This window comes from Alexandromys fortis, unplaced genomic scaffold, assembly GCF_014885135.2.
Source record: "Alexandromys fortis isolate MF-2015 unplaced genomic scaffold, M_Fortis_MF-2015_v1.1 scaffold_97, whole genome shotgun sequence".
Taxonomy (NCBI): Eukaryota; Metazoa; Chordata; class Mammalia; order Rodentia; family Cricetidae; genus Alexandromys; species Alexandromys fortis.
This window is the reverse complement of record NW_026067981.1, coordinates 3,190,177-3,217,492: the sequence shown is the minus strand read 5'-3', so window position 1 is coordinate 3,217,492 and position 27,316 is coordinate 3,190,177. Positions and strand designations below refer to the sequence as shown.

General features: G+C 44.6%; 1 protein-coding gene across 1 annotated transcript; it reads right to left on the bottom strand.

Annotated features, from left to right (window-relative positions):
- Positions 1-327: 327 nt before the first annotated feature.
- Dpt (dermatopontin) lies at positions 328-25,569 on the bottom strand. The gene is made up of 4 exons (XM_050158346.1): positions 25,116-25,569; positions 17,302-17,427; positions 5,309-5,416; positions 328-1,430 (listed from the first exon to the last, which is right to left on the bottom strand). Exons 1-4 carry the CDS (start codon positions 25,418-25,420, stop codon positions 1,364-1,366), a joined length of 606 nt encoding a protein of 201 aa, XP_050014303.1. The 5' UTR covers positions 25,421-25,569; the 3' UTR covers positions 328-1,363.
- Positions 25,570-27,316: the final 1,747 nt, after the last annotated feature.

The following is a 27,316-nucleotide window of genomic DNA, read 5'->3' as shown; positions in this document are numbered from 1 at the left end:
TGTAGGTAAAGGGAATGTGAGCTTCTTATGGCTACAGTTTCATGTGACATAGTGGTGTATGGACAACTGGGAGACATCAAGGGGAAGGTAGCTAGATTCAGAGTCAGAGAAACATGGTCCCATCCTTTGTCCAGTCCTCATGTGACATGAGCGCTTGGCACCTGGTATCTTAATTATCTGATTCCTCCAATCACATCACATCATGGCCATCATTATGTTCTTCAAGCCTTGTCCCAAACCACAACATGAGGCTGTATTTTCAGAATGAGCTAATGAATGACAGAAAGAGGAGGGAAGAGGACACAAAATGACCTTTGATATTGATAGTGAATATTGATACTTTTATTTATTTATTTTTATTGTGAGAAAGAAGGTACAAGTGGCTAAGGAAAGAGATGTCACCAGAGAGAGAAAGACAGTGTCATCCCCACAGAATTCACTTCCAAGCTACATGGGAAAGGGGGGGTGGATCCTTCAGGACCAGTCTAGATAGGCGCCATCAGCTCTCCTGTTGTTCCTGGGGATATGCCAGCCTTCCTAAGAATACGGGGCATGTCCCAAGCTTCTGATGACCCAAGATCCCTTTTCTCCTGGTCACTCTTGTCTCCCCACATTCCTAATCGGACTCCCATTCTCTCATCTTCCATTGTTTCTATCTTGAGACCGACTCTCACAGGTTCTCCTGGCCCTCATATTCATTTCCATTTTGGGGTGTGTTGACATATGTCTTTGAATGGAAGAAGTTCTTTCAGCCTGACGTCTCGGCTCGGTCCTCAAACCCTCCCACATCCCCCTTTCACCTCCAAGTCCCCTCTCTCCCAGAGCACATGGATCTTCACTTGGACTTCTATGTATGTTGTGACCCTCACGGAAGGAGGGAGTGGGTAGTTCCCTTAAGACAGAGAGTGCTTCTCCACCCCAGGTGAGGTCTCTGGGTGTCACTCAAATGGACTTAGCTGTAGAGAATCTTTATCTCAACTCCTCCCTTCTCTCTCCCTCCCTCCAAACACTCTAAGCAGAATTTGATGCTCAGAACAGCAGCAAGGCGTTGGCAGGTGTTCTGGGCGGCAGGCAGCAAGAACGCGGGCGCTGTATATGCGGTATGCAAGGAAGCCATCAGCAGCAACTGGAGAGGGTTGTTATGGAAAGTGTTGAAAGTGAGAAACCAGGCTGAATTGTGGGTTTGTTTATATGTGTAATCGTGGTGAGAAAGTCCCAGGCAGCTGACACCGTAGCTCCCATCTCAGGGAAGAGAGCGAAAGAAAGAACTGCTGATGTTCTAACCGATATTAGCCTGTGCAACAGGAACCCCTCAGGATGCCCGGCCCCTCGCCCTTCACCCGGGCCTCTGTAGGCAGCAAATCTAAACACTTGCAAATTCGCAGTCGTAGTCAGTCATCCGGCACATTATGAACTTCCACTGGCGATCCCTGTGGGAGGAGAACCAGATGAAGGTCAGTGAGAGCAGAAAGAGCCGCTGTGGGCAAACAGCCTTGACGACGGGGCTCTGGCAAAATCTCAGAGCAGCAGGGACGCCTCACCTTGTTCTTGGAAGACTTTGCAATAACCACTCCAGGCAACCAGTGGGTCTGTAAGGTTAATTGGCCCCTTACTGGTTATAGGCCATAGGGAGGCTCTTATTCGTGGCTGAACCTCCAAGGTGCCTCCAGGATTTACACGTTCATGGCTCAGAGTAAAAGCATTTATTAGCACGGTCTCCATTTCATTGCGGGAGGGGGGGACTTCCTCCTAAAAGGCCATCTATTGTCCCGCCAACCCTTTGTTTCTACCGAGTCAGTATTCTCCATGACATGGGATACAGGAGGTGCACTGTGTCTCCCCTTTGAAGGCACTTGTAAGGTGGCTGGTGATAACTCAAGACACCTTCCAGTGGGAAAGAGAAAGCCTGCTCTTCTCCCCTATTGGAAATGGAATGGCCTGTTTAAGGGATGGGATGGATTTGAGAGGGTATAGAACCGCTCAGTTTTGAAAAACGGTGTGGGTACATGTGTTTGCTGAGCTTAGGACCATGTTCTTTTTTCAGCCACTTGCAGAAACTACGCTGCAGAGCACTCCCGCAGTCTGGTACTATTTAACCATGGCAGGCACCGTTGTCATTGTGAAGCCCTTTGTGCTTCCAATGTGCCCAGCCCTGCATTAGATGATCTACGACTATGTGTTCCTTCAATAATCTCCACCATGACTCATTGTTTTGTGAAGAAACAGGCTCAGTGAACTAAGATTGCTTTAAAGGATTACAAGTGATAGGTGATGATATCAGATTTCAAGTGTGCTGGCCTCAAATCTTGCTCTTTCTCCTATCCCACTCTGCTTCCCATGCCAGGTGACTGTAAGGCCACCAGAGGACACAGCTGTCGTGTGCTTTGCATAATCCCAATAAAGTGTGAGACTACTTGCTCCGTAGCCAACCAATTTCTTCCAAACACAGTCCTTTCTCCTCCTCCCCTTTCCATCCTCCAGGTGTCTATCTTGGTGTCTTCTAAACTCTACAGCAGGTGGTACCTGCATCCAGCTTCTGAATGTGAAGTGTGTGGGGATGACCATGCTATTCTGGGCGGGGGATGGGAATGGTAAGTGAATAGCCCAAGACCGGCTTCCCAATTCTGAATGTTTTTCCAGCTTTTTCCAGCTTTGTCTGTGCAAAGCTACTGGGGATAGTGTTCTCCAGCACACAGCTTTGAGGACTTAGGGGAATGAGCTGTGCACTGATATTTGTTCTTGTAAAATCATCCACAGGGGATACGGCGTGCTTTAGATGATTAATAAGCTGGTACTGTGTGTGTTTTCTAAGCGAATTTAATTATCACAGCTAAGACGTGCGTATCTATGCAGGAAGAAGATAAGGAAGATCTTGTAGCCCAGCATTTGTGTTTTTCTTTTAGGAGGCAGTTAACAGATACTGGGAGAAATTTAGACTTTGTCCTAAAAGAATCAAAGGGTCCAGCCAGGTTCTGTTTTCCCTTCCAGACAGTACCTTTCAACTAGGGGCTCAGGGGCTACCATGGTATATTTGTCAATGGCTTCAAAGAGTTTAAGGTGTAACAGTGGGTTGGCCTAACACCTAGAGACTCGCAGGACAGAACCTGCAACAAAGAATCGTCTCTGCCCAGGGTAGAAATTATTCCAGGAGGAAACTTCCATGAGCTGCACAAGGAAGGGACGCCCTTGCTCTGAAGGTATTTGTCCAGTGGAGGTGGGGGCGAGCATACCACCCTGAACAGAGAGGAAGAAACAAAATCTGTGGACCTTCAAGCCATTGAATGTTAGCAACTGCAGCAAAATTACACGGGCATGCTCCATGCTCCCTCTTCCTTCCTTCCTTCCTTCCTTCCTTCCTTCCTTCCTTCCTTCCTTCCTTCTTTTTAAAATCTGGCAGGAGGAGGGATTCATTTTAAAACAATCCAGACCCACCATATCTCAGTCTTCAGTGAGTCTATACAATTTATGTGACTAATCATTTCCAAGCCAGCAAGAACTGGCCATTTCAACTGCCGAAAAATACTTCACACCAATTTTGGGTGATATTCGTTCTTTACTGTTTTCATTTCCTGCTATATTATTAACCAGAAAACTCAGAACCAGTTTCCTCTTTAACCTGGGGAATCCTTAGGAGCACTGGACACTGGTACTATCTTCTGAACTTCGGCAGACATTTTGCTGTTCAATGACATTAGATTTTCGCACTCTTTGAGTTCTTGGGTCTGTATTTAAATATAGTTGCTGTGCAGCACACCACTCAATTGTTACTCCTCAGTAGGGTGAGTTTATCCTAAGCCCCATTCCTTTTTGAAACTGTAGATGTTAGGAAATGGGTAACTAAATAAGTTAAAATTCTATCTCTAACAAAAACAAGTTGCATATGAGAACTAAGGTGTTCTCTGGTGGGGAAACAAGAATCTCTGTTTGTGGAGCCTGTGACATACAATGTGCTTTTCCAAAGCTATTTTGTATTTTTAAAAGTTACAATCCACATTAAATAAGTTAACAGCAGCTAACTGAGATGTAACTGCACTCAAAAGCATAGACACAAAAGATAAACGGCACTCAAATTGCTCATAGTCTGTTAGCTAATGAGATTTTGCTGTCAGCTCTATTAGGTTTACAAAACCCGAGTGGGTGATCTTTCTGGAATTCATTTTTGTGTGACATCATTATCACCTGATTAAAAGTAGTCACATCAACCCTTAAGGTTTGAATTTCTCTATACTTTTTTATGGTAATAGAGAACTAACCACAAGGTCTACATGAACATCATATCTACAGGAATTTTGAATTTTGTTTTCTTATGGTTTGGGTGTATTTGAGAGAGGACCACAAAAGAATAACGGGAGAAGTGGGAGTGGGCTGGGAATGCAGGTTGGTGTTGTTTTTTTTGAGTTACTCAAATCTTTTCATTCATGAAAGATTCCCACTTCATCATGGATTGAGTTACTCCTTTTTTTCATTTCTGGATGTGATTAGTTAGATCACATAGTCCACATGTTAATGTCTGCCACAACATCTGTGTGAGGTAAACAAGTGTCCAATGTAGTCATAGTACTAAGTAGTACTAAGAGGTAAGGGTTGTGGGGGCTGGATATGTCAAAAAGATGCTGCCCTTGTGACTGCTATTAGTGCTTTCATAAATAGGTTCAGTGCAACTGTCTTGTCCATCTGCTGTATGGGGACCCAGCGAAAGGTCCCATCTTTGAAGCAAAGAGCAGTCCTTACCATATATCTGTTTCTTCTTTGATCCCATATTCCCCAGACTCTGGGACTGTGAGGAATAGATTTCTGGTTTTTATAAATGGTCCAGTCTCTGGTGTTTTGCTCTAACAGACTGAGCATACCAAGACAATGAATTTTGTGTGTTCTTCCTGGCCAATCCCCTCCTCTTCTTCTCTTTCTCCCTTTCTACAATTCTAAGCAGGGAGCACACAGCAAGGCACAGGACTAGAAAGGGCCCAACACTTTCAACTGTTCTAACCTGTTCTTGTTGTGCCAAACACTTTCTGAAGCCCAGTATAGGGATTGCTCAGACCATCAAGGGATGCCGATGTCTATCAAGTTCCAGACTCTGCTGTGGAGTAGGCTGGTATCTGTCCTCCTTGGAAAGGTCACTCTGCCTTGTGAGGCAGATCCTGAGGACTCTCACTTCTCACTGGCTCCTGCTACCTAACCAAACCCACAGTTAATCCTTGACTAAGTAGGAAACTAGAGTATGGAGGTCAGCGAGTAAAAATACCCACAGTCAGGATCCTGGCATCTCTAGCCCTGAGCCTGCTGGAAAAGGGGTGACCCTCCTCACCTTTCCACCGCAGAGAAAGTGGTTGTTGCTCCCCGGATGTAGTAGTCATAGTTATAGGAAATCATGTCTATTTCTTCCCCATAGTGGCCTGGGTATTCTGTTGTCAGCCTGTGTGGAGAGAACAAAGGGTTGGAGCAAATGGAGGGCTCACATGAAGGAGAGAGGGAAGATCTTGGGCAATCGGAACTGGAGTTAGATGGTTTCTGCCAAGCCCAAATGATAGGCATCTTCTTCCGTTTCTCATCTGCCTTTCCCTAACCATTGTCCTGTGCACTCAGCACATGCAGTAGCAGCAACTATAACTGGAACACGCGCAGAAGGCTCCCAGTCTCTGAAGGCATGCTGAATTATTTCCATTCTGTTCAAGTCAGCCTGTTTCACATTGGATCATGCCTGACTCATTATTAGATCATAAAATCAGTTGAACTGATTATGGTTAGCTCTCTAATGCTTTCTATTGATTGTCAACCAAAAAGGGTCTAGAGCCACTGTGGAGACAAATCTCTGGGCTTGTCTGTAAGGGAAATTTCTAGATTGGGTTAACTGAGTAGGAAGACCAACCCTAAATGTAGATGGTGCCATCCCATGGGCTGGGCTCTTGAACTAAATAAAGTAATGGGAGCAATTCATCAGTATTAATCCCTCTTTGTTTCCTGACTGGATACATTCTGGAGCTGCCTCTATCTCCAGCTGCCATGACTTCTCTGCCATGATGGACTGTACCCCGGCACTGTGAGCAAAAAAAAAAAAAAAATAAGCCTTTCCTTCCTTTTGTTGCCTTTGCCACAGCAATGAGAAAAATAACTAATATATCAGCTTCAAAAAGAATGCGACAGAACAGAAAGTGTCAGGTCACATGGTGCATTGCCTGCAATAGTCTATGTGTGAAAACTTTATTCATGTGTATATATGCACTTATGTGCAGATAGTGTGTGACAGTTTAACACACATTTCTTTTGTTGTTATTTTGTTTTGCTTTGTTTTTGGAAACAAGGTTTCTCTGTAGCTTTGAAGCCTGTCCTGGAACTAGCTCTTGTAGACCAGGCTGGCCTCGAACCTACCTCTAACTCTGCCTCCCGAGTGCTGGGATTAAAAGCATGTGCCACCACTGCCTGGCCAACACACATTTCTTATCATGACTAATAACAGTAATCATGTTTAAAATAGCTGGCTAAAACGTGAGCTTTGCAAAGATACAGCTCTATCTGAGGCCATTGTTTCTCTGGCAGCTCAAATAGTTCCTGCTTCTTGGCAAATATTTTCTGAATAAATAAATGGCTTTTGGAGAGTAATTTAATTGGTTTCCTGGTCTATTAAAATGAAAGTTCTCTTGTACATTTTCACTGCAGCTAGTGAAAGTATGTGTAATATAATTACATAAGGCAGGTAGTCAATCATTAAATACTATTTTCCACCAGCATTGGCACCTCCACTCCCTTTTCTTATTCTTCATCTTTTATTCTCAAAGATCGAATCAATCCTGGAACAAATTTAGACTCCTCTGGTTCTCATAAAGAAAAATCAAAACAAAAATGAAAACAAAGACTACATGTCTTTTCTGAGACAGGTCTCACGTAGCCTACCAGACCTTGAGCTCACTATGTAGCTAGGATAGCTTTCAACTTTTCATGCTTCTGCCTTTACCTCTCAAGGGCCAAGATTACACACATGCACTCCCACTCCTGAATTCCATCTATATCCCCAGAGCTGCTCAGGAAGCAGCTCATTTGTGAGTGTCAGTAATCCCACTTGATTTGGGTTTGCCAGGCCATTGAGTATTGAAGATAGGATGATCTCCCTTTCTGTGGTTAATGGCCTCTCTCTCAAGACTGTAAGGATTTTCACAAGATCCCTGTTTACAAATCAGAAGGGTTGATAGGAAGGTCTACAAGGAGTGCTTAGGTATGGCAAGACCAAGGTCAGCCCAGGGGAAGTGGGACTTAGAAATCTAAACTCTCTCTTTGGGTTCTTCTTAGTCATTCCCTGGCCTGCATGGCTCACTCTCTTCTATACTTTGTCTTCTTTGAAGACATCATCACTAGGCCTCCTTAGATACCAAGCCTCACCCGGAATGGTTACATGTATTTTTACTTGATATTTTATGAAGGGAAAAATTTAAATCTCTTTTGTGCTTGTAAAGAGACCCTGAAACAACACTTCTTTTGTCTAACAACAACAACAACAAAAATCTAGCTAAGTGCTTCATCAAAGAACCTAATGGGCCTCATTTGGAGCCCCACTGGCTTGTGGTCTGAGGATTCGGGGACAGGTATAGGACAGCTTGCCCAGAGACAGAGGGGGCTGTTGAGAACAGGCAGAATAAAGCTGGATTTTGAGAGTGTTTTCTGTATTTCATAGAACATATTCTAAAACTTTAAAAGGTAGCATTTAAACACACACATAAAACTTAGTTACCGAGCATTTTTATTTCTGCTCATGCAATATTGCATTGGGCTCTGCCCAATTACTCAAACTGGTTGGCTCTTGTTTCCATTGACCTTTTGCTCTGTTCCCAGATCACTTGGATAGTTAAAAACATTTGGGATAAAGTGGAAAAGAAAAGCTTGCATTTAAAATAAACACCAATGAGTATTAGGTTCCAGAGGGGCAAACAGTTCCCTAACGCTTTTTTCTGGTGGGGATTCATTATTCACTTTATAGAGACCAGGTGGGGTCTTTTGTTCAGGTGGCCAGGTTTTCCTAGGAAGCCTCTCTATGGTAGCAGAGTCGGCTGTCCTCCAAATGTCTGGAACTTCCCGGGGAGGGTGAGGTGTGTGTCCCTGGTATGTTTCCATCTTGGTCCCAGTTAGGCTTAGCTTTGATTTTCAGTTGTGTTTTGTTTTGTTTTCATCATAAAATCAGAAGTCTGAGTTCACACTTTCTTCCAGAACCTTGGATTAGGATAATGGTAAAGGAGGCTGGGAACCAAAAATGCGGAAGTAGAAAAGGACCCCATCATTGGTAGAGTGAGCCTTCCGAACACCGCCGATAGCAAGAATTTCTGTTTCAACTCAGCCTAGCATTCCATTTTTTTTAGTTCAATAGCTATATGCTCATTTATTTCTTAAAGGCATCACACATACACACACAATGTCCTAATGAATAAAAACCCTAGTAATAGTTCTTCTTTAAACTTACAGAGCTAGAACTGAGACAAAGTGTTCACACTTTTCAGAAAGTTAAAAGAGGACAAAGAAACAGGATGATCATGTTTTACTGGACATAGTCTTGGCTTCCTTAAAGGTGGGAGAGAATTCAGTGTGGTTTCAGCTTTCTTATGAATTACTGTGTAGTTTCAGACAGCTTTTTGGCAAAGTCCCTCACAGAGAGTATTGTCTCATATTTCTAGCCCAGATAAAATAATCAGTTAAACCTGAGGCTTGGTAGGATAAAGGGGAGGACAATATATTAAAGAAATAAGCTTATTTTAAAAGTACTCTTGAGCAATAGATGGGACCATATTCTCTTTCAGTTAAAAAAAATCACTAAGTGTAGGTATATGCATGTGTGTGCATGTGTGTATCCACATGTGTGTATGCTCATTTTTCCTACCACTTTCAGTAAATAGTTATTGCGCACTTTTTGTTCCAAAGCTTGGAGAACATGGTATCTTGAGCTTTGTACAACTTCTCGTGTCAGATAGGGATGAACAAGATGGAGAGAAATTAAATGATGCCTTAATTATGAGCAGCCAAAAGTTAGTTTGAACTGAAGGAAGATTGACACAGGACTTTCTCATCCTTGATAGTTGAACCACTGAAATTGTCAACAGGTGCAAATGGACTCAATTAACCACGTCACAGGGTGACTGGCAGAGAGATCTCTTTAAAGCATCACTGGTCCATGACACCATACATATCTTTTATGAGCTAGTTTTCAAGGGGATAGAGGAGACACTCAACAAGTATAGACTTGATGTGTCAAGACTGGCTTACCTTTCACACTTAGATCAAAGAAGATACTAGTTTCTGACAGGAAGTCACTGGGAACATTCCTAAACATCACAGTCTATTCATGACCAAGCTGCTTGCATAAAGCCTTCCCAGGCAACAATAAGGAAGGAGGATACTCCAGGGTAGATGACTTCGTTAGTGCCCTAACGTTCTTAATTCATGCTACATCGGGACTTGTTTGAACTATTCTTGCAAAGACAGAATGATAAAAACCCAAATGGTCTTATGTATAAAAACAATAAAAATAAAAAAGACACAGCGTGAAGAGTCCATGTCCTCCGGAGTCACATAAGTGCCCTTCTTGGTGTAGACAGACTGAAATCTGGGGACTTGGGCTATGACAAACATCCAGTGTTCATGCCTATCCTCTGTGGCATTTGGGGGTTTATATTTCAAACAGTTCAGATATGTATCACCACACAGGGGAAGCATAGTTCCCGGGATGGCTGGGACTTAAATTAGAAGAGGAAAGTCCCTGAACTTTTATCAAATTGCTGTTTTGGAAGTGAGCCTCCAGCTGGTGCTTCAAGGGCTGGTCAGCAGTCACATTCATTTTGATTACTGTTGCCTGTCATCAGCCATATTATCTCCTGGCTACCCTGGCCTGCACATCAGCAAGGACAGCTTCACCTCCAACTTTTCCCTTCCACTAGCCAAGCCCTTCCCCCACCATTAGCTGTCGATTGTAGCTTTGCCTACTGTTTGATCTGTGCTCTTACTTTCTTCCTGCATTGAGCGGCAGGTAGCTGTGCACTATACAAATAACAAGGGATCTGGAGGTTAGCGAGACCTCTTTGAATCAAGCTCAATCCTTTGAAGAAAATGACAGCTCTGTACCTCAGTTTCTCCACGAGCACAGGGAAGATATCAATAGATAGAACAACAGAATCATTCACTGTTAGGAGCTTATCCTAACTCTATGAATTGAAGTCATTTTATACCCACGCACCTTCAGTCGCCGACTGGTTAAATGAATGAAGAAAGGAAAGTGGCTTCTAGAATCCTGTGGATGGAAGTGGGCTTATCTGTAACTGAGAGGTTTGCTTTGTCCTAAGTAGCTCACAGATTGGATGAACCGACTCCTAGACAATCAGCCACATCCCTGAAATTTCTGTTTTTTGAAGTCTGAACACAAGGGATGCATCTCCGATATGCAGGCAGCAAACAGACATCGACATCATAAACAGGGGTCAGTAACTGTGCAGCCACTATGGCTGATGAAAGGGACAAAGGATTTTGCTCAAGCTCAGAGGAACTGTGTCTGCCAGACGGAGTGTGCGCAGTGTGGGGAGCTGGTTGTTAGTGAAGTAGAGGAACCTCCAAACTCAGTGTGCACTGTAGAGAGCTGCGTGGAGCCACACCTGATAATCAGCTCCTAATATTGGCTAAGGCCTGACTCATGCTGTTATCATGCAATGATTATCACCTGCTTGCATATGCGTGGACCTATGGGCAGTGCCCACCTGGCAATCAGGGGTTGGTGGTCCGTGCCTTTTTAAGGGCTGGGAGAGGTTTGCCTGGAGAGAGAGAAAGAGAGAGAGAGAGAGAAAGAGAGAGAGAGAGAGAGAGAGAGAGAGAGAGAGAGAGAGAGAGAGAGAGAGAGAGAGGGTCCTGAATAAATTGCAGAGCAAGAAGAGCTCTGGTGTTGGGTCTTCCTTGCTGGTCGAGGCAGGCATGACAGTGCACTTGTTTAAAACGTAGCTTTCCGGATAGTTTTCTTAAGATGTGGGTAGCTCCATCTCTGCAATTATAGCTCCTAGCTTGCTCAGGAGATTCAGTGTGGAAACTTCCCTTTCACCAGGCCTCTGGGAAAGGTGCTACAGGAGACCACTCAAGCAGGGTGGGGTGACAGACTCCCAGATAGAGGGCCTAAGAGGTCATTCCTGAACACCGCATCACAGGAATGGTCTTGCCAACAAACCTCGCCTGGCGTTAATATCTGAACAACAGGCTGTGAATTAAATGTTCTCTTTGATTCGATCATTCACAGTGAAAGAGGGGAGACAAATGCTCTCCCTGACCGAATCTTGTTGTGGGCTAGAGATGTCCAGGAATTCAGCAAAGCTGCTCTCTGCCTTATGACCTGGACACAAGGAGGGGTGGGGGCAGTGGTGGAGAAGGCTCAGTCTGACTGCCGTAGCAAGCCAGGCTGAAAGGTGATGTGGTCACTTAAACAGGTGACAGTGTCCAAATAGATCATCCAACAAGCCTACTAAGCAGCCTTAGATCCAAAGAGGAAACATTTAGAGAGAAAAATAGTTGCTCAATTCAAAACCCTCCATTCCCAGGATGCATGGCCCCACCCAGTTGGCAGACTAATTGGGTTGTGACCTGCAGCAGCTGGAGCTGCTTGCGGGCAGGGGATGAGCGCAGGTCTCTGGAGGCTTGTGGCTCCTTTGGTGACACGTGTTTGTTGTTTGCAGACCACTGGGCTACGAATTTGGATTCTCTCATCTAAGTAAATATGCACTGCCTTTATATATTCAACCAGTCCAGTGGGAACCGATTAGTAATGGCATGTCTGCATCTAATAGGAATGCGCTTTCTAGCCAGGTTTCAGTGATGCTGCAGCATCCAAGGAGACTCTTCTCAGGATGAAATCAGCACAGTACCTTGGTTCCCAGCAAACAAATAATCCCACAGGCATCTGGGAGTTGGTGATGATTTGTTTTCTTTCTAGCCTAGAATATTTCTGAGTCTCTAAACGTTTGGAAGTGCAGAGAAGCCAGGCATTCACTTGACAAGCTTCACACGCGTGCTGCAGAGAGCGTTCAGGAGTAGAGGAGAGGCTGACTATAGTGGAGCACGCCCGTAATCCCAGCACTCCCAGAACATTAAGGCAGGACATTAAGGCTGAACATTTGAGGAAATAGTGATTTACAAAATAAGTTCCAGACTAGCCAGGGAGACATAGAGTTAGCATCAAACGCGGACCCAGAGACTGGAGAGATGTCTCAGTGTTTAAGAACTCCCACTGTTCCTGAAGAGGACCACAGTTCAATTCCAAGAGCCCATATGGGGTGACTTACAACCTCCTATAACTCCAGATCTCAGGAATCTAATGGTCTCTGGATTTCATGGGTGCCTGGATATTTGTGTGCACAAGCATGCACACACACACACACACACACACACATACACACACACTTAAATTAAAATAAATCTTTAAAACAAAACAAATAACAATAAAAACAAGATAAAGTAGGAGGAACGGTCTATCCCTTCATGTATCTCGTTCTGCCATTTAATTCAAGTCTATTAAAGTGTTGTAAGAGAAGGTTCCAAAGCAGAGATTACCAGCATTTTGCTGTGGGGGTGGTAGAACATTGTTGTCAATTCACTATGCTGGGCTATTAAGAGGATCAAGCAGAATAATGACCACAAGAAAGGTTTCTCTTTTTTTTATCAACTATTAAAGAGCCACTCTGCCAGTGGCAGTCTCGCTGTGAGGACTGCTCTGAGGGCTTGCAGGACGGAGCTATTCTTTTGACAGCTTTTATATTAAGGGCCAGGCAGTGTGCTGAGATGCTGGAGAAGTAGGAATTTATGACCTTGGGATTTCATTCAATTTAGAAAGGTATAATACAGCACCATGACTCAGGCAATTTAAAGATCCCGCTGAAGTGTCTAGACACCCTTCGAACAGTGAGTCATACGCTGTCTTCTACAGTGTTTAGCGCATGCTCATCCGGCCCCTTCTCCGAGGTCTCCCTGGAAAATGCACCACTTCCATAGGCCACCAGATGAACTCTCAGATCTGACGCTATGCTGTCCGAGGTAGAGTCAATCACACTGAAGCCCTCATTTGTGGAGTCTGCTTCTGAACTGACTTGTGATGTCGTTCTCCTTACCCTGTGATTCTGACCAATGGTGATATATCTGGACCTGGGGTGGGGTGAGGGAAAATGAGGAGTTGGGGGTTGGGAATGCAGAGTGCAAGATCACTGAAGACCGAGGCTTGGGGATAAACTTTATGAAACCTGAATGTTTATGTCAGTTCAAGAAAAGTTGCTCATCTCATTTTGACTATTGTTAACTATCAAGGCTCTCTGTTCCTGTGCATATTTTTATAGTCATTACATTCTTAGTATCATAAGTGATGAGCTACATCTAAGGGGGAGTTGTCTAAAGAGAGACAGGGCATGTAATATTTATGGGGAAGCAACCCAGATGACAACTGCAGTCTGGGGCATCATTAGATCAATAGTGTAACTTGGCACACAAGGATTGATCTTTATCAGGCTTTGGCACCCAAGTGAACAGGAGAAGCTTCAAGAATCAGTGTCAAAGTGTTGACACACAATACAGAAGGCCTGAGAAGGCAAGGCTTTCGCCTTTGTCCCAGCCGTCGCTTCGTCCATTCTCAACCTCTGTGGTCAGTCAGGCTTTATAAGGCCAGGGAGCCCCAGGCATTTATCTGCTCGATGGCTGAAAGCCTTGGGCCCTAAGCCCATTCCCTCTTGTTCTCTTTGTCCAGGACCCCAGGCAGCAGCCATGACTGGCTACAGCCACTGCGGGCTCTCTCACTCATCCTGGCAGAGACCTCAAGCTCTCACTGCAGTGGGACTGTGGCTATCCCAGATCACTCTTCCTCTTCCTGGGAAAGAACGACTCAATGCAACCCCTGCTCCTCTGCACATCCAACTCCTTTCATGTGTTCTGGTTTCTGCAAGGCATGCTAGGCCTTGGCAGGTGTTTCTGGATAGTGTCTGCCCCTGAGAGGTCCCTTAGATGGCCCCTCCTGCCGTTGGGAAAGTGGAGGGAACACTACTTTAAAACAGGCCAGCTTTGTGTGATCACAGCCAGTAACAATGACAGGCTCCTGTGATCTCACTATAAAACTAGGGGGTCGGCTAAAGTCTTCATAATTGATCAAATGTGAGAGTCTGGGGTGTGCCTGATGTCACTAGAAGGATGTGGGATCTGAGAAGAGAGGTTGAGTAAAGGGCTTCCTGCATGAGCATGGAGACCTGCATTTCATCTCCAGAACCCATGTCAAAATCTGAGCACAGTGGCTCACACTAGTGATCCCAGCACTGGGGAATCCAAGATAGGATAGCTGAGGCCCATTGGTCAGCCAGACTAGACTAAACACAGTAGGACCCAAGTCCCAGGGAGAGACTCTCGAAGAAAACAAGGTGATGTCTCCTTAGGAGCTATATCCCAGGTAGTTATTTAGCATTCACACACATGTGCACCTGCATCTGAACACATGTTCATCCACAAGCAAACACACATATACACGCAGAAATAAAAGTTCTTTTTAAATGACTTTGCATGCATCAGCACAGAGATCTCCATAAGCACAGAACTTATAAGGCAGAAGTGAGAGGGTGGGGATGGAGAATAAAAAAAAATCTACTTAAGTTAAAAACAACAACCTATTTTTCTGGAAAAAAAAAATTACCTTCCTCCGCACGTCCCCCAGAATCACTTAACTGCACCCGCAGCTGACAGATATTAAGAACCCATTTATGACTGGGAATGTGGTACAGACCTGGAACACTTGACTAGAATGCTGGAGCCCCAGCACGGCAAGAAAGCAAGAAACTTCTGACCAGGGTTCAATCTCTCTTCTCTCTCTCTCTTTTCTCCCGCCCCCCTTGTGCAAGCACACACGTACACACACACACACAGACACAGAAGAGAGGGGGAGAGAGAGAGAGAGAGAGAGAGAGAGAGAGAGAGAGAGAGAGAGAGAGACTAAGATCAAAGCACTGTGCTAGACAGACACTGGATACAAAGATCAAAGTTTTTTCTTATACCAGGTTCTCAAAGTCTAGGTGAAGAGAAGCGTTCATACATAAATAGATTATAACATTATGTTATACACCTGTGAAGGGTCAGGGCTACCTATATCTGAGCCTCAACTGCCTGAGGATGCCTACCCTCTTAACTACACATTGCAAACGCTCCTTTGGGTCAAACACTGACACCATCTATAATGTATTCCTTTGAAAACTGAAAATAAAAATAACAGTCTTGTGAATGTGGTAAATACATCACTAGGCTGATGACTCTTTTCACTTGTTTATTTAGATACATTATTCTCCTTTTGACTGGCTTAGAATGCCTTGCTACAAAGGATGCTCACTGCAGTGTCGAAAGAGCCATTCTCTTGGCAGATAGGAAGTGGGGATTGGTTCATCCCTAGTCTCCCTTGCTGCTTTAGAACCCAAATCCTCCTTGCAGACTGGAACCTGGAATGCCTCTGGAGTGATTACAGTGTGAGGACTCATCACAACCTCAAAGATCTTTCAGGGTTTTGAACTTTAACCTTCATTTCAGGGGTTCTGAGAAGCATGCCATCGGGTGTCCTTGGAGAGTCTGAAGACTCCGGACATTCTTCATACACTTTTGAATAAACTGGTAAGTATGCTTTCCTTCCAGATGGCAAACTGTCATTTTCATTGTTTTTTTTTAAATGGAAACAGTAAACAAACATCACCACCATTTCATCATTTTCAGTGGTGCCCTGAGGTTTCCAGAGAAGCAAACGTGACTTTCCAAAGATAGGGCAGTTTCAGTGGGGCGTGGAGCAGAGGCTGCAGCTAAGGATTCCCCTTCCTTTACCAACCCTCCTTGGGCCCGGTACAGCATGCAGATTTTTTTGTCTTCAGCTCAGGATCTGCCCCTGCTGAGTCAGCAGCCCTTGGCACACACCTGCTGGGGTGGAGTAAGAAGTTTGCTGGAGCTAGAGGTTTCTGCTCTATCATGCTGCTTCAGACACTGGCTGATTTTGAGCCCTGAGTTCACTGTCATTACAGTAAGAGGGAAAGTGTTAAGTTTTTTTTTTTGGGGGGGGGGGTGGTGGGGTTGTGGGTCTCTAGAGACATCGTGCACATCTGGGGCACTTTGAAGTAGCACTGCAATTGCAGAGAGCAAACAGATCCCTCAAGGCTGCCCTCCCAAGCATCCGACTATAGAGAGACAAATCACTTGCGTGAGCCGAGCTTCAAATGTTGAAGGTTTAAATGCCTGGATTGTTTGTGGACCAAGAATTTGGGCTGAGTTCTGTTGTTAACGCCGGGTGTGAGTTAGTGGGGTAGCACATGTACATGTACTTTCCTAGACAATTGGAAGGCAAGGTCAGGAAACACCTGGCTTCAGTTCAGGGAGAGAGAAGGACATAGGACATCACAGACTGTGGCTGCCAGGTGACTCAGGAAACACTAGCATCACCTTGTTGTTGCTGCTATTGCTTTTTGTCTCCAACTCTCTATCAGACTGTGCTCCATGAGAGACTTGGTTACTCCTGGAGGTGCTGCAGGAATATGGATCCCAAACAGACCTGAATGTGTGGTGAAGTACGCATGGCAGAAGGAAAAGGCATGGGCAGGAGTCAGCAGCCTTCAACAGCTGGGCGATTGGCCAGTCACTGCCTTCCTGCATTGTTCTTTCTTTCTTATGGTAAAAGAAGGGTACGAGAATGTTGGGTTGGATAACCCTTTCCAGTACGAGAGTGTTCCTCAGCCATTCATTCTCTTATATATTCATTCTAGCTGCTTCTTATCAAGCTGGTTTGTGATACCTTGGACTTATTTGAAGGACCAAATCATCATAGGCTCCCACCACCCCCAGGAGCTATGAGGGATGAGGCTTAGTGATGTGGGAGTATCATATATCAATCTGTTGATTTCATTGGTTAAGTAATAAAGAAACTGCTTGGCCTCATAGCTTAGAACATAGGTGGGTGGAGTAAACAGAACAGAATGCTGGGAGGAAGAGGAAGTGAGGTAAGACGCCTCAGACAGAGGCCATGCTCCCCTCTCCAGGGCAGACACGATTCAGCTCCAACCCAGGATGGACGTAGGCTAGAATCTTCCCAGTAAGCACACCTTGGGGTGCTACACACATTATTAGAAATGGGCTAGTAAGGTGCAAGAGTCAGCCAAGAAGAGGTTAGATATAATGGGCCAAGCAGTGTTGAAAAGAAAAGTTTGTGTGTTGTTATTTCTGGTTTAAAGCTAGCCATGCAGGAACCAGGCTGGACAAAAAGCAGGCCCGCAGCTCCTACTACAGCTTAGCTCCCAGACTCACCAGCAGGAATATGGACATCTCTTGCTGTAACGACAGCAGTAAAATTGCCATTCCCGATCCAGCACTGACTCGAAGTATCGGCTCTGGAATCCAGCCACCAGTCCGTTGTTGGAACAAGTCTGGTACCTGAAGATAAGAGAACATCAGGGGAATGATAGATGTAGACCCCCTTCCTCAGACCTTCCTGACACAGTGACACACTCTCTCCCTGATCCACATCCCTAACGAGTTGTTCTGTTTGACGCAAAGGACAGATGTTGTAGAGCAGAAACTACATGCTCATCATTAAAGCTCAAATGACTCAGCAACTTTCAGTGGAAGGAAGTTTGGGAGACTTGGCGCCTGATGACTCTCCATAAATATACAGTTAGATGAAAAGATATTTATGAATTTTACAAATCAGGATGCTATAAGCTGTTTTACTTGAATTTAAACTAGAAAGCTGACACAGAATGAAGATGAATTGTTGAGCTCCAAATAAACATTTCACTGTCTCCCAGCAAAACACACAAAATATAGATAGATACAGTGACTCTCCAGGGGAACCTAATGGGAAGTCTAGGATCATAGTTAGCATTTTCCCTATATATCCAGAAATCTTTCTACCATCTTAGAAGTGAGTATCTGAACTCCCCCATCCAGAACCTACAGAGGTGCCAGAGACATAAAAAATATCCCCACAGAAAATCCACAGACCGAGTTCAAACTGTCTCCAAGGGCCCCTTTCCTGCCCTATCAGTCCTGATTCCTCCATTACAGTTAGCCCCCCACTCTGGTCCTTCGCTAGAGGGAAGTTGTACCTTCTTCTGCCTATAGGACTGGTCTTGGTGCCAACCCCTCTCATCTTTAAGGCATCTTCCTTAGTGAAGAATAGTAAGGTTTCTTCCCTTTCATTCCATCTCCAGCACCTCTTCCCATCCTTTCCCCTAATCACACACTTTCTGCTGGGATGATGTTACCTTTTCCTCCTGGCTGTGGAGCTTCCTCGCTTATGCAGCGAAAGCTTTTGTAGTTTTTGGTAAATTTCCACATGCTCTTTTTTGTTATTCTAACTGATTACCAGAATAAGAGTAGGGGTTGGTTTAGCGCACAGTTCCGAGGGTGGGGAAGTCCTAGAGCCTAGTGCTGGCATGTGGTGAAGACCTACTTACTGCATCGGAACATGGTGAAGGGCATCACAGGTCACGACAGAGAAATGTGCCAGTTTGGGTCTTTCTTTCCCTGCTTATGAAGCAGCTAATTCCATCATGGGGTCCTTACCTGTTTCCTATTACCTTTCAAAGGACATACATCCAAATGTCATCTACACATGAATTCAAGGATCAAGCTTACAATATATGAACTTTAGTGAATATACTCAAATCATAGTACAAGCCCCTCCAAATCAGGTCTTCAGCTACTTCCATGTCCTTCAGTTTTCTAGGCACCTGGACCATCAATCTATGGCTTCTCATGTGAAACAGGAGACAGTGGCTGATGGTACATAGTACAAAGGCTGGTATATTAACCTTATTTTCCAAACAAAACTAAGTTTCTAGAGGATATGAAAAGGGGGTAATGAGTTCCCTATGCTGACTACTGAGGGAGACCTTGGTGAACTGTAATACTGAGGCATCTCAGTGACATATTCTTTTTCATCTCTGGAAATTAACTCATACATCTGTCCTTTTCATTCATTTATCATTTATGTGTACATTTATGCACATGCATATTCAAACATACACTTTTATCCATTCAACCATTCGACAATTTATTACTGCTCCATTTTAACCAGTGTGCACTGTGATAAGAAAGAAATTGATAGGTAGGTGGGATGTTTGCTCAACCATGTTTCTCAGGAATGGCAAGAAGTTCAGGGTAGAGAACTCAGCTCTGTGAGATCAATAATGAAACCCAATATGTAAATTGAGACAGATGGCTTTTGATTATCTAGCCCTTTATACCTCAAGAGTGTAGTCACTATGGCCTTCTACGTGTGCCATGGATTACTGTTTTCATAGTGTGATATAAAAGCAACATTGTGTGTCTTTTAGGTGGCTCTAGCCATCTCAATTTCTTATCAGTATAGGTATATGGGTATGAGGAAACCAATATAAGCTCTAAGAGTCATGGTCCAACCCTAAGGTCTTCAAAGAGACAAGAAAGAGCACACTGGCACTCTATGTGATTACCTGTTTTGTCATCATTAAGCAACCACCTTCCTCCATAACAGAACCTTTTACTCCCCATCTGAGGTGTGTTTTTATTCACCACTGTGTTTTGTGTACTCAGATCCCTACAAGGAAGAGTTCCCACAGTGGTAGGTTTTAAAAGTTTGCCTTGTCTCTTTGCTGACAGCCAGCCCATGACCTTGTGAGAAGCGTGCCACCTCAGATAAAGCTTCCCTGTGAAGAGCAATTGCACCCTACATGCCTCTAGCTCCCAGAACATTTGAAGAACGGTAGCCAAACAATGGTGCTCCTTCCCAACTTCAGTAAATTGTCTTCATAGTTTGGGAGTGCAGACCTGTTGTGAGTTTGATGGTGTGAAATTGTTCCTTCCAGAACTGGACCTTGGTCAGGGTATGTACTCACAATGTGAGGATGAGCATGACAGAGCAAACCATAGGGGCCGTGGTCTTTGTAAATAATGCCCAGCTGTATATAGTCTGCTCTTCCTGCTGTTCCTGGATATGAGTTCTGCTTCCTGACTCCATGTTTAAGGCCTGCTAGACTGTCTACTGGGTATGAAGCATAAATAACCTGTCAGATGGAAAGATCCATCATAGAAAAGCAGTCAGAAGGGACTACTCAAAGAGCCTCTGAAGAGATCCACGTTATTTCATGAGATGTTCTGTGCAAGAATAGCAGATGGAATTAGCTGTGGGGGTTCATGATCATCAGTTATTAGAATACTTTTTAACCTGTTGGTCTAATGCCACCCTCAATAGCTATTACACTGTGATAAGTAGTCAAGATGCTTAAAGCTGTGCATTTACTATTCCTAGAGTCAACTGAATTACACGCTCCAAAAGCCACGTGTCCTGCCACCCCTGTTTTGTAACTTACCAACTGTGTGTGATTTGTCTCAGTGAGTCTCAGTTTCCACTGAGCATTCCCGATACTGTTGTGGAGACCAAACAAGACTGGACTGTGAGGAATTCAAGGACACGGATTTATGCTACTAATCTTCATATTCTCACAGTCTAGCAAAGTTTATAATAACAACAACTAATGGGCTAACAGATGCACAAATGGTAAAGGCTGTAAGCTCCAACACCACGCAAATTAGGGCATGGGTCATCCAACTTTTGCTTAGTGTGATGACGTCATTGGCTTTTCAGTTGCTTGACTCTGAGCTTTCATTTCTAATCGGTGGTGTAAGGTTCTACATTCTCTTCACACCCCTTCTAGTCTTGGGATTCTTGGATACTGTTACATTCTGTTTAACTTTGAATTTCCCATCAAACAAGTCAAGCCTGAATTCTTAGCTTTTAGCTTTTCACTTTGAAATAAGCTTAGGTTTAAAGATAAGATTCACGTCTGTCCTTCACCAAGCTTCTCCAGAGTAACCTCACATAACTCGAGCATGTTTCTAAATACTGAGATATAATATTAACTGAACCCTAAACTCTAGAAATTATTATGATTTCATCAGTTTTCCCATTAATGTCATTTTATTGACCTAAGAGTCAAGCCATGATATTATATAACGCTTAGTCCTTATGCCTTTGAAACAAAGAGTTTACTATGAAATGTTTTAGTTTACTGAAACAAAATTATAGGAGACTATAAATCTAATAATGAGCCATCTTGTGAAAAGAGTGCGTGTCAACCATGCTCTATACATGCTTTAGAGATTCTTGGGAACCTTAAAAGACCACCCTGCATGTTAGTGGATACAGAAAGCCAAAACAAAATGCTGGACACTGCCTTATAAATTTGGAAATACCAGAAATCAAAGACATAAGCAAAATGGTTTGCCCCAGAGAAAATCTTCGTTGAGGGTGGTGGAGGTACTGCCTGTGATTCAGGCTGCCTCAAGCACCAACTAGAATGATTTGATCTTTCAGTGCGTATGTATTGGGGGCCTGCTATGTGATAGCATTATTCTAGGTACTGGGAACACAGAAGTGAAAAAGACAAAATTTCTAAGTTCACAAAACTTTAATGAGGGAAAGAAATAATAAGGAAATACAGATCTAGCAGTAAGTATATTCGGGAAACAACATACCGAGGGTGTAGAGGATGAAGGACATTGATTTAGTGGAAGTGAGCGTTGTGCATTTGAACACATGAGCACCATGAGCTGGAATGATTGCTCGGCTCTGCGCAGCATAGCACACTGCAGATTGTGGAAACCAAAGTTCCTGACTTACACCGATGCTGACATAGCCCTGTGGAATAGTTGTCTCTCCTTCTCCTTTCACTTATGTGGATTGTCATTGATTAATTAAGTTGAAAGTTCAGCTCTAATAAAACAGATGCTTTAAAAATGTCCCTGCAGATTCTCTGAAGCACGGGGAGCAGAAATGGCATACTATAATACAACACTCTTCTTTCACTTACAGACTTCACATAAACCTGGAATAAGTGCCCAGAATAAGTTTTGTCAAATTCCATAGCCACTAAATTGCTATTGACTGCCCTTACGCAGGATGTGAAAGCCCTAGATGTTTGTTTTCAATGCAGATTTAGTTTTGAATTCCCTTCTTCTTCTTCTCCTAGAAGCATCATGCCTTATACTTCTCTCTCCTCTCACCCTTGCAGAAGGAGCTGAATGCCTAAGGGACAATACAGCTGCGGGGTGTGGAGAATCCTAGCTCAGAGGACCTTTCACCCTTGGACAGCTCAAGTTCACTACAACTTCCGGTTTCATCTCCCTCCTCATGAGACTTGGTCATCCTATAGTATACACCATCCAAAATCAAAGGAACCCCCAGAGAACACCCTGATACCCCCACCTCCAGGTAAACGTAGTCATGGAGGACGAGGTAAGGCCTCCTGGAAATTTCACTGGTAGAAACAGACACCCTGTTTTGGAATGCCCTATTCGAAGCAGCGGCTTTCCGCATAGACACCATAAGTAGCCGCACTCAGCTCTGAGAGCAGCGCCCTGTAAAGATGGCTTCCCATTAGCAAGTTCTCTTCAGCAGATCCTGTGTCTTGTCAAGTTTGTGTTTATCCCTCTTAAAATAAACCTGAAAGCTAATTTACTTACACAAGACAGCCAAATTGCAGAAAACTCACTGACAACGCCTCCCCAGAACAGAGTAACAGCCTGCAGCCAGCAGGGGGTGGGGGTGGGGCGACACGTAATTGCTCCCCAGCCTGTGAGCAATTTCCTTCCTTCCAAATTTTTCACTGAGACTGGAGTCTGATCATAAAGTCATGATCGTCTAGGAGAAAGTGCCTGGGGCGTAATTGGTACCAGTTCTGGGGCATCTGGAACATGTGATGGAGAAGCTATTTTGCACGGTCCTGACTTTCTAGCCCTGTGATTGGTGGAGAGGTGGAGAAGAAGACAACGGAGTGGAAGGAGAAAAGCGGAGAGCTTAGAGTCCAAACACCAAAAACGCACAGGAAGAGGAGGAGAGACATAGAGTCCAAACACCAAAAACGCACAGGAAGAGGAGGAGAGAGACACTGTCAACTTCACACTGGTCCCCCATAGATAAAACAAACAAACAAAATGAGTTCTTTTGTTTGTTTGTTTTTGCCTCTCTTCAAATAGTTTGGGAGGTCATGGTAAAGCAACCGCAAATGGCCACATTTCAAACTAGACAGCATTTAGCTTCTCTCCTTAGTTGGGTGAACACAGAGATCAAGGGACTGCAAGCACAAGCCAAGCACACTCAGACGTGAGCAGCTGCTTGGTGGAACCTGTCTGGGGGTTCATCCTCAGAAGGAGGCAGCAGAGAGACACCTGAGGGGCTAAAGTCACATTGCTTTTTGTCATTAGCATCAGAACCAAAACACCAGCCCTGCCTTAGAGCAGGCCTCTCCTGTTTTGGGTTGAGCAATATTCACTAAGCACTGTTCTTCTGTGCTCTAACAACCGGGTTAGAAAGAGGATCCATTTACATGATGGTCCCCTGAGATGGGTGGCTTGGACAGACATTTGCAACTAGGTCATTTCCACCCTTGAAGCCAAGCAATGAGCCGGGCTGCTAAGAGACACTGGTATCTGTCCTCAAGGCAAGCTTGGTCTCTGAGGCATTTCTGTGTCTGAAGGGGTTTTGGATCATTAAATCTGTTTGCCAGAGACAGAGAGGCTATGTGGGGATGGCCTAACAAAGCCTGCCCAGGTGGCCTTGGTCTGCACCTGCTCCTGTAATTGCTGTCTCTTCGAGCTGGCAGGTCCTCTCCTCAGGAGCTGAAAACAAACTGATACCTTCCTCACCAGGGCTGGGCCTCTGCTGGGGTCTTGGAGATCCCACCTTCTCCCAGGATGACAAACCAGCTTGCCTGTGGTTCTGGGCCCCAAGCTCTGCTGACAAGACTCCACCTGAGGTGGAGGCAGCAGGCTCAGGATATGTTCTTTAAAGCCGAGACTTCCTGGATCCAAGGCTTGTCTTTCTAGCTGAGGAAAACCACCTTATCTCTCGACCAGAGTTTGGATACCCACAGCATGATTTATAGGCTTGTTTTAAACATTAAATGAGATAATTGTGTTAAGTTTGGTGTGATGAGTGGTCGAAGCTCTCAATAAATGAGACTGTTTTTACAGACGCCCCCTTCCGTCCAGCTGCTGCACTAACCTGAGCCATTTTTTTCAGGAAGGGTGGTGGTATTGTCACTACTAAGGTTTTACATTGACCCCTTCCAGTCCTCCACTCCACCAGTGCCTTGCAGGAGCCCCGCTCACGGTTGTCTTGCTGGGCAGACAGCATATATGGCAGCCTTCGGGCTACCTCTTCCCTCAGCCTGACTCTCTCAGGGTCAGTCTCCACCCTCTCCCCAAGCCCTAAAGTTAGGGCTGTATTCAGACAGCTGTGAGTGACTGGTCTAGCCAACACTGGCTGTTGAGGCCAGTTTCTCATCAAATACCAGGGCTGGGACTGTCACACAAGAAGCACAAGCTGGGACCGATTCTCCTCCATTGATTAGGACCTAATCCTCCTTGATTAGGGTAAAGGGCAGATGGCAGGAGAGCACCTCTAAAAAACCTTTGGAAAACTGTATCCTGGCGATAGAGGCCACTTTAAATTGTGAGAGGAGGGGAGAGAATAGGAGGAGAAGGCTAGAAACACACAGAGAAATCTTAGTACTAAAACTTCACAGCTCTCTTTCCACAAAGCAGCAGAGAGCTGTTTGACTTTACTCCCCTCTGCTTCTATGTCTCAGACCCTTCTGCCCAATCACTTGCTCTGAATCAATATTTAAGACTCTTATGTGCTGAGGACCCAGCTGTTTTTTTTTTTCTTGACTCTTCTGGAGTAAATGTTTTTGGAAAACAATAAACCATTACCAAACGGAAACATCATTCCAATGTCACAGCGACACTCACTTACTATAAGTTCCTTAAGAAATTTCAATTTTTTTCGGTTTGATAAATATTCTACAGACACACGCCTGACCCGCAAGCCACACTAAGCCCAGGGATGGCCTTTGAAGGAGTATAACCACAGAGGAGTCCATCTTCCATGGATGTACCCCGCTCTGGTTTTTCACCCCACAATGTCTTCTACGTTGTACCAGCCCTGCCCACGAGAGCATGCAACAGTAAGTTTAGGCTATGCCCAGGCGTAGAGCAATGCTAACCCTCGAGGACCAAATTTCTCCCTGGAGGACAAGCACTACCGTCCTATCCCAAGTGCACTGGCTGCTCCTTACCATTCCATGCCAGCTCTGTTGATCTCCTCCCACCAGCACTCCGTGGGCTCCCCGAGGCTTTGGGGTGTGGGCATGCAGGCATAGTTCCATTGTCGGTCAGAGCCTTCCTTCTTGCTGAAGATGCTCCTCACAGCTACCACCACTTGGCCGTGGGGGCACTGGTAGCTGAAGCCTTGCCGGTTCAGATTCACCCAGCCATCATCACTATACTCGTGGTACTGCTGGTATGGGTACCCGTAGTCCCCATACTGGCCCCAGGCTGTGGTTACCAGAGGCAGAAGCACCCACAGAAGAGTGAGGTCCATGCCGCCCGACTTTTGGCAAAAAAAAAAAAAAAGTCACCCTAAGCTGTCGGGGCTGACTTTTATACAGCCGCCACTGACATGTGGCTTCCAGATGTGTGCGAACTGCATCCAACTGCAGTGTGTCATTGCTCAAGCAAAAGCTTTTCCACACTGAGAAATTGGCCTCGCTTGCATCCAGCTCATTTTAAGGTGGAATTCTAGGAATATGCGAGAAACATGTAAATCAAGAAAACTCCCTGGAGAAATCACCTCACAAGAGGATCCAGGCCAGCTGCTCCAGTCCTCTCAGAAACACCTAGGAAGGACCATCTTGGCAGTGTGTATTCCCTTCCATCCCACTCCCCTCCTCACTAGCCAGCCCTGTCTGATCTCCAGCATAGCCGTCTAGAATCATAGTTGTTTCAAAATATAAACAATGTCAAGTTAAAGGGACACAACTGTTTTGATTCCTGTAAACCTGTGTGCCTGGTTTCCTTGAAGTTCTTAGCTGAAGGTCTTTGAATTTGAGGTAGAAGCAGTTATATCAGTTTTCAGGTCTGTGGTTAGAAGTCCTAACTTTATGCTGGAAAGGTTGTGGGGTAAAGGGAACACTTCTGCATTGCTGGTGGGAATGCAAGCTGGTACAGCCCCTTTGGATGTCAGTGTGGCGAGTTCTCAGAAAATTAGGAATCAACCTTCCTCAAGACCCAGAAATACCACTTTGGGGTGTATATCCAAAGGATGCTCAATTGTGCCACAAAAACATATGCTCAACTATGTTCATAGAAGATTTGTTTGTTATAGCCAGAACCTGAAAATAACCTAAATGCCCCTTGAGTAAATTGGGAGCATGGGACTGTTTATTTCTCTCTCTCTCTCTCTCTCTCTCTCTCTCTCTCTCTCTCTCTCTCTCTCTCACACACACACACACACACACACATTAGGATATAAACAAGAACCTAAAAAATAAAAAAACAACAATAATAAAATAAAGTTAAAAAAATAAAAACAAGCAAACCAGAATAGGACAAAACAGACAAACAAACATAAGAAAAAGAGCTGAAGAAGAAGCTCGAGAAACACACACATTCCCACACAGAGAAATCTCATGTGGCCGTCTCTTAGCTGCACAGCAGTGCCCGCTACTCACCATGGCCGTCTCTTAGCTGCACAGCAGGGCCCGTACTCACCATGGCCGTCTCCTGGCTGCACAGCGGTGCCCACTGCTCACATAGCTTTCATTGCACATTCTGCAATCACAGTTGTTGACCAATGATATCTGAAACTCCAAAAATTTTAAAATATAGTTCTTCCCTAGACAGGAAGGATTGTAGCCTTTTAGGGGACCCAGGTGCTATACCAAAAAACAAGTTTCCAAATGGTTTGTGTCTACACTCATCCAAGAGAAGACTGAGTCTCCCTCTCTCTGCAGCCATTAATTGCCTGTAGGTCTTCATCTAGGGGCGGGGAACTTGGGAGACATCCGCCATTGACGCTGGCATGTCACCTGGTCTTACCCATTGTGCAAGTCTTGTTTAGGTGACAGTATTGTTGAGATTTCATGGGTGCAGCTTCCCCATCAAATACAGAAATCACTGTCTCACAGCAGATGTCTTAGTGTTCTTGTCCTTGGAATCTTTTCACTCCCTCTTCCATGAAGCTCCCTGATAAGTGTGTCACATCCAGTTGTTCTCTGTATCTTGTCCAGTTGTGGATTTTTATAATGGTCTGTCTGCTTCGTTTAGGTGTGTGTGTGAGGGCTGTGCTTAACAACTATTTCTCAAAAGAGATGCACAGCCCAGAAAATATCATGCTATAAATCTCACCCTGTTCTAGCTATAGAACATTTATTGATGACATTCATGCTAGACTGAAGATAAGGTAGCCTTAAATGAGAAAGGAAAATATGCATGAGAA

Coding starts and splice junctions, on each gene's coding strand:
- Dpt (XM_050158346.1), bottom strand. CDS start 25,420: ATGGACCTCACTCTTCTGTGGGTGCTTCTGCCTCTGGTAACCACAGCC. Junction 17,428..25,115: donor AACAGAGCTGGCATGGAATG/GTAAGGAGCAGC, acceptor TCTTATCTTCAG/GTACCAGACTTGTTCCAACA. Junction 1,431..5,308: donor ACTTTCTCTGCGGTGGAAAG/GTGAGGAGGGTC, acceptor CTCCTCCCACAG/GGATCGCCAGTGGAAGTTCA.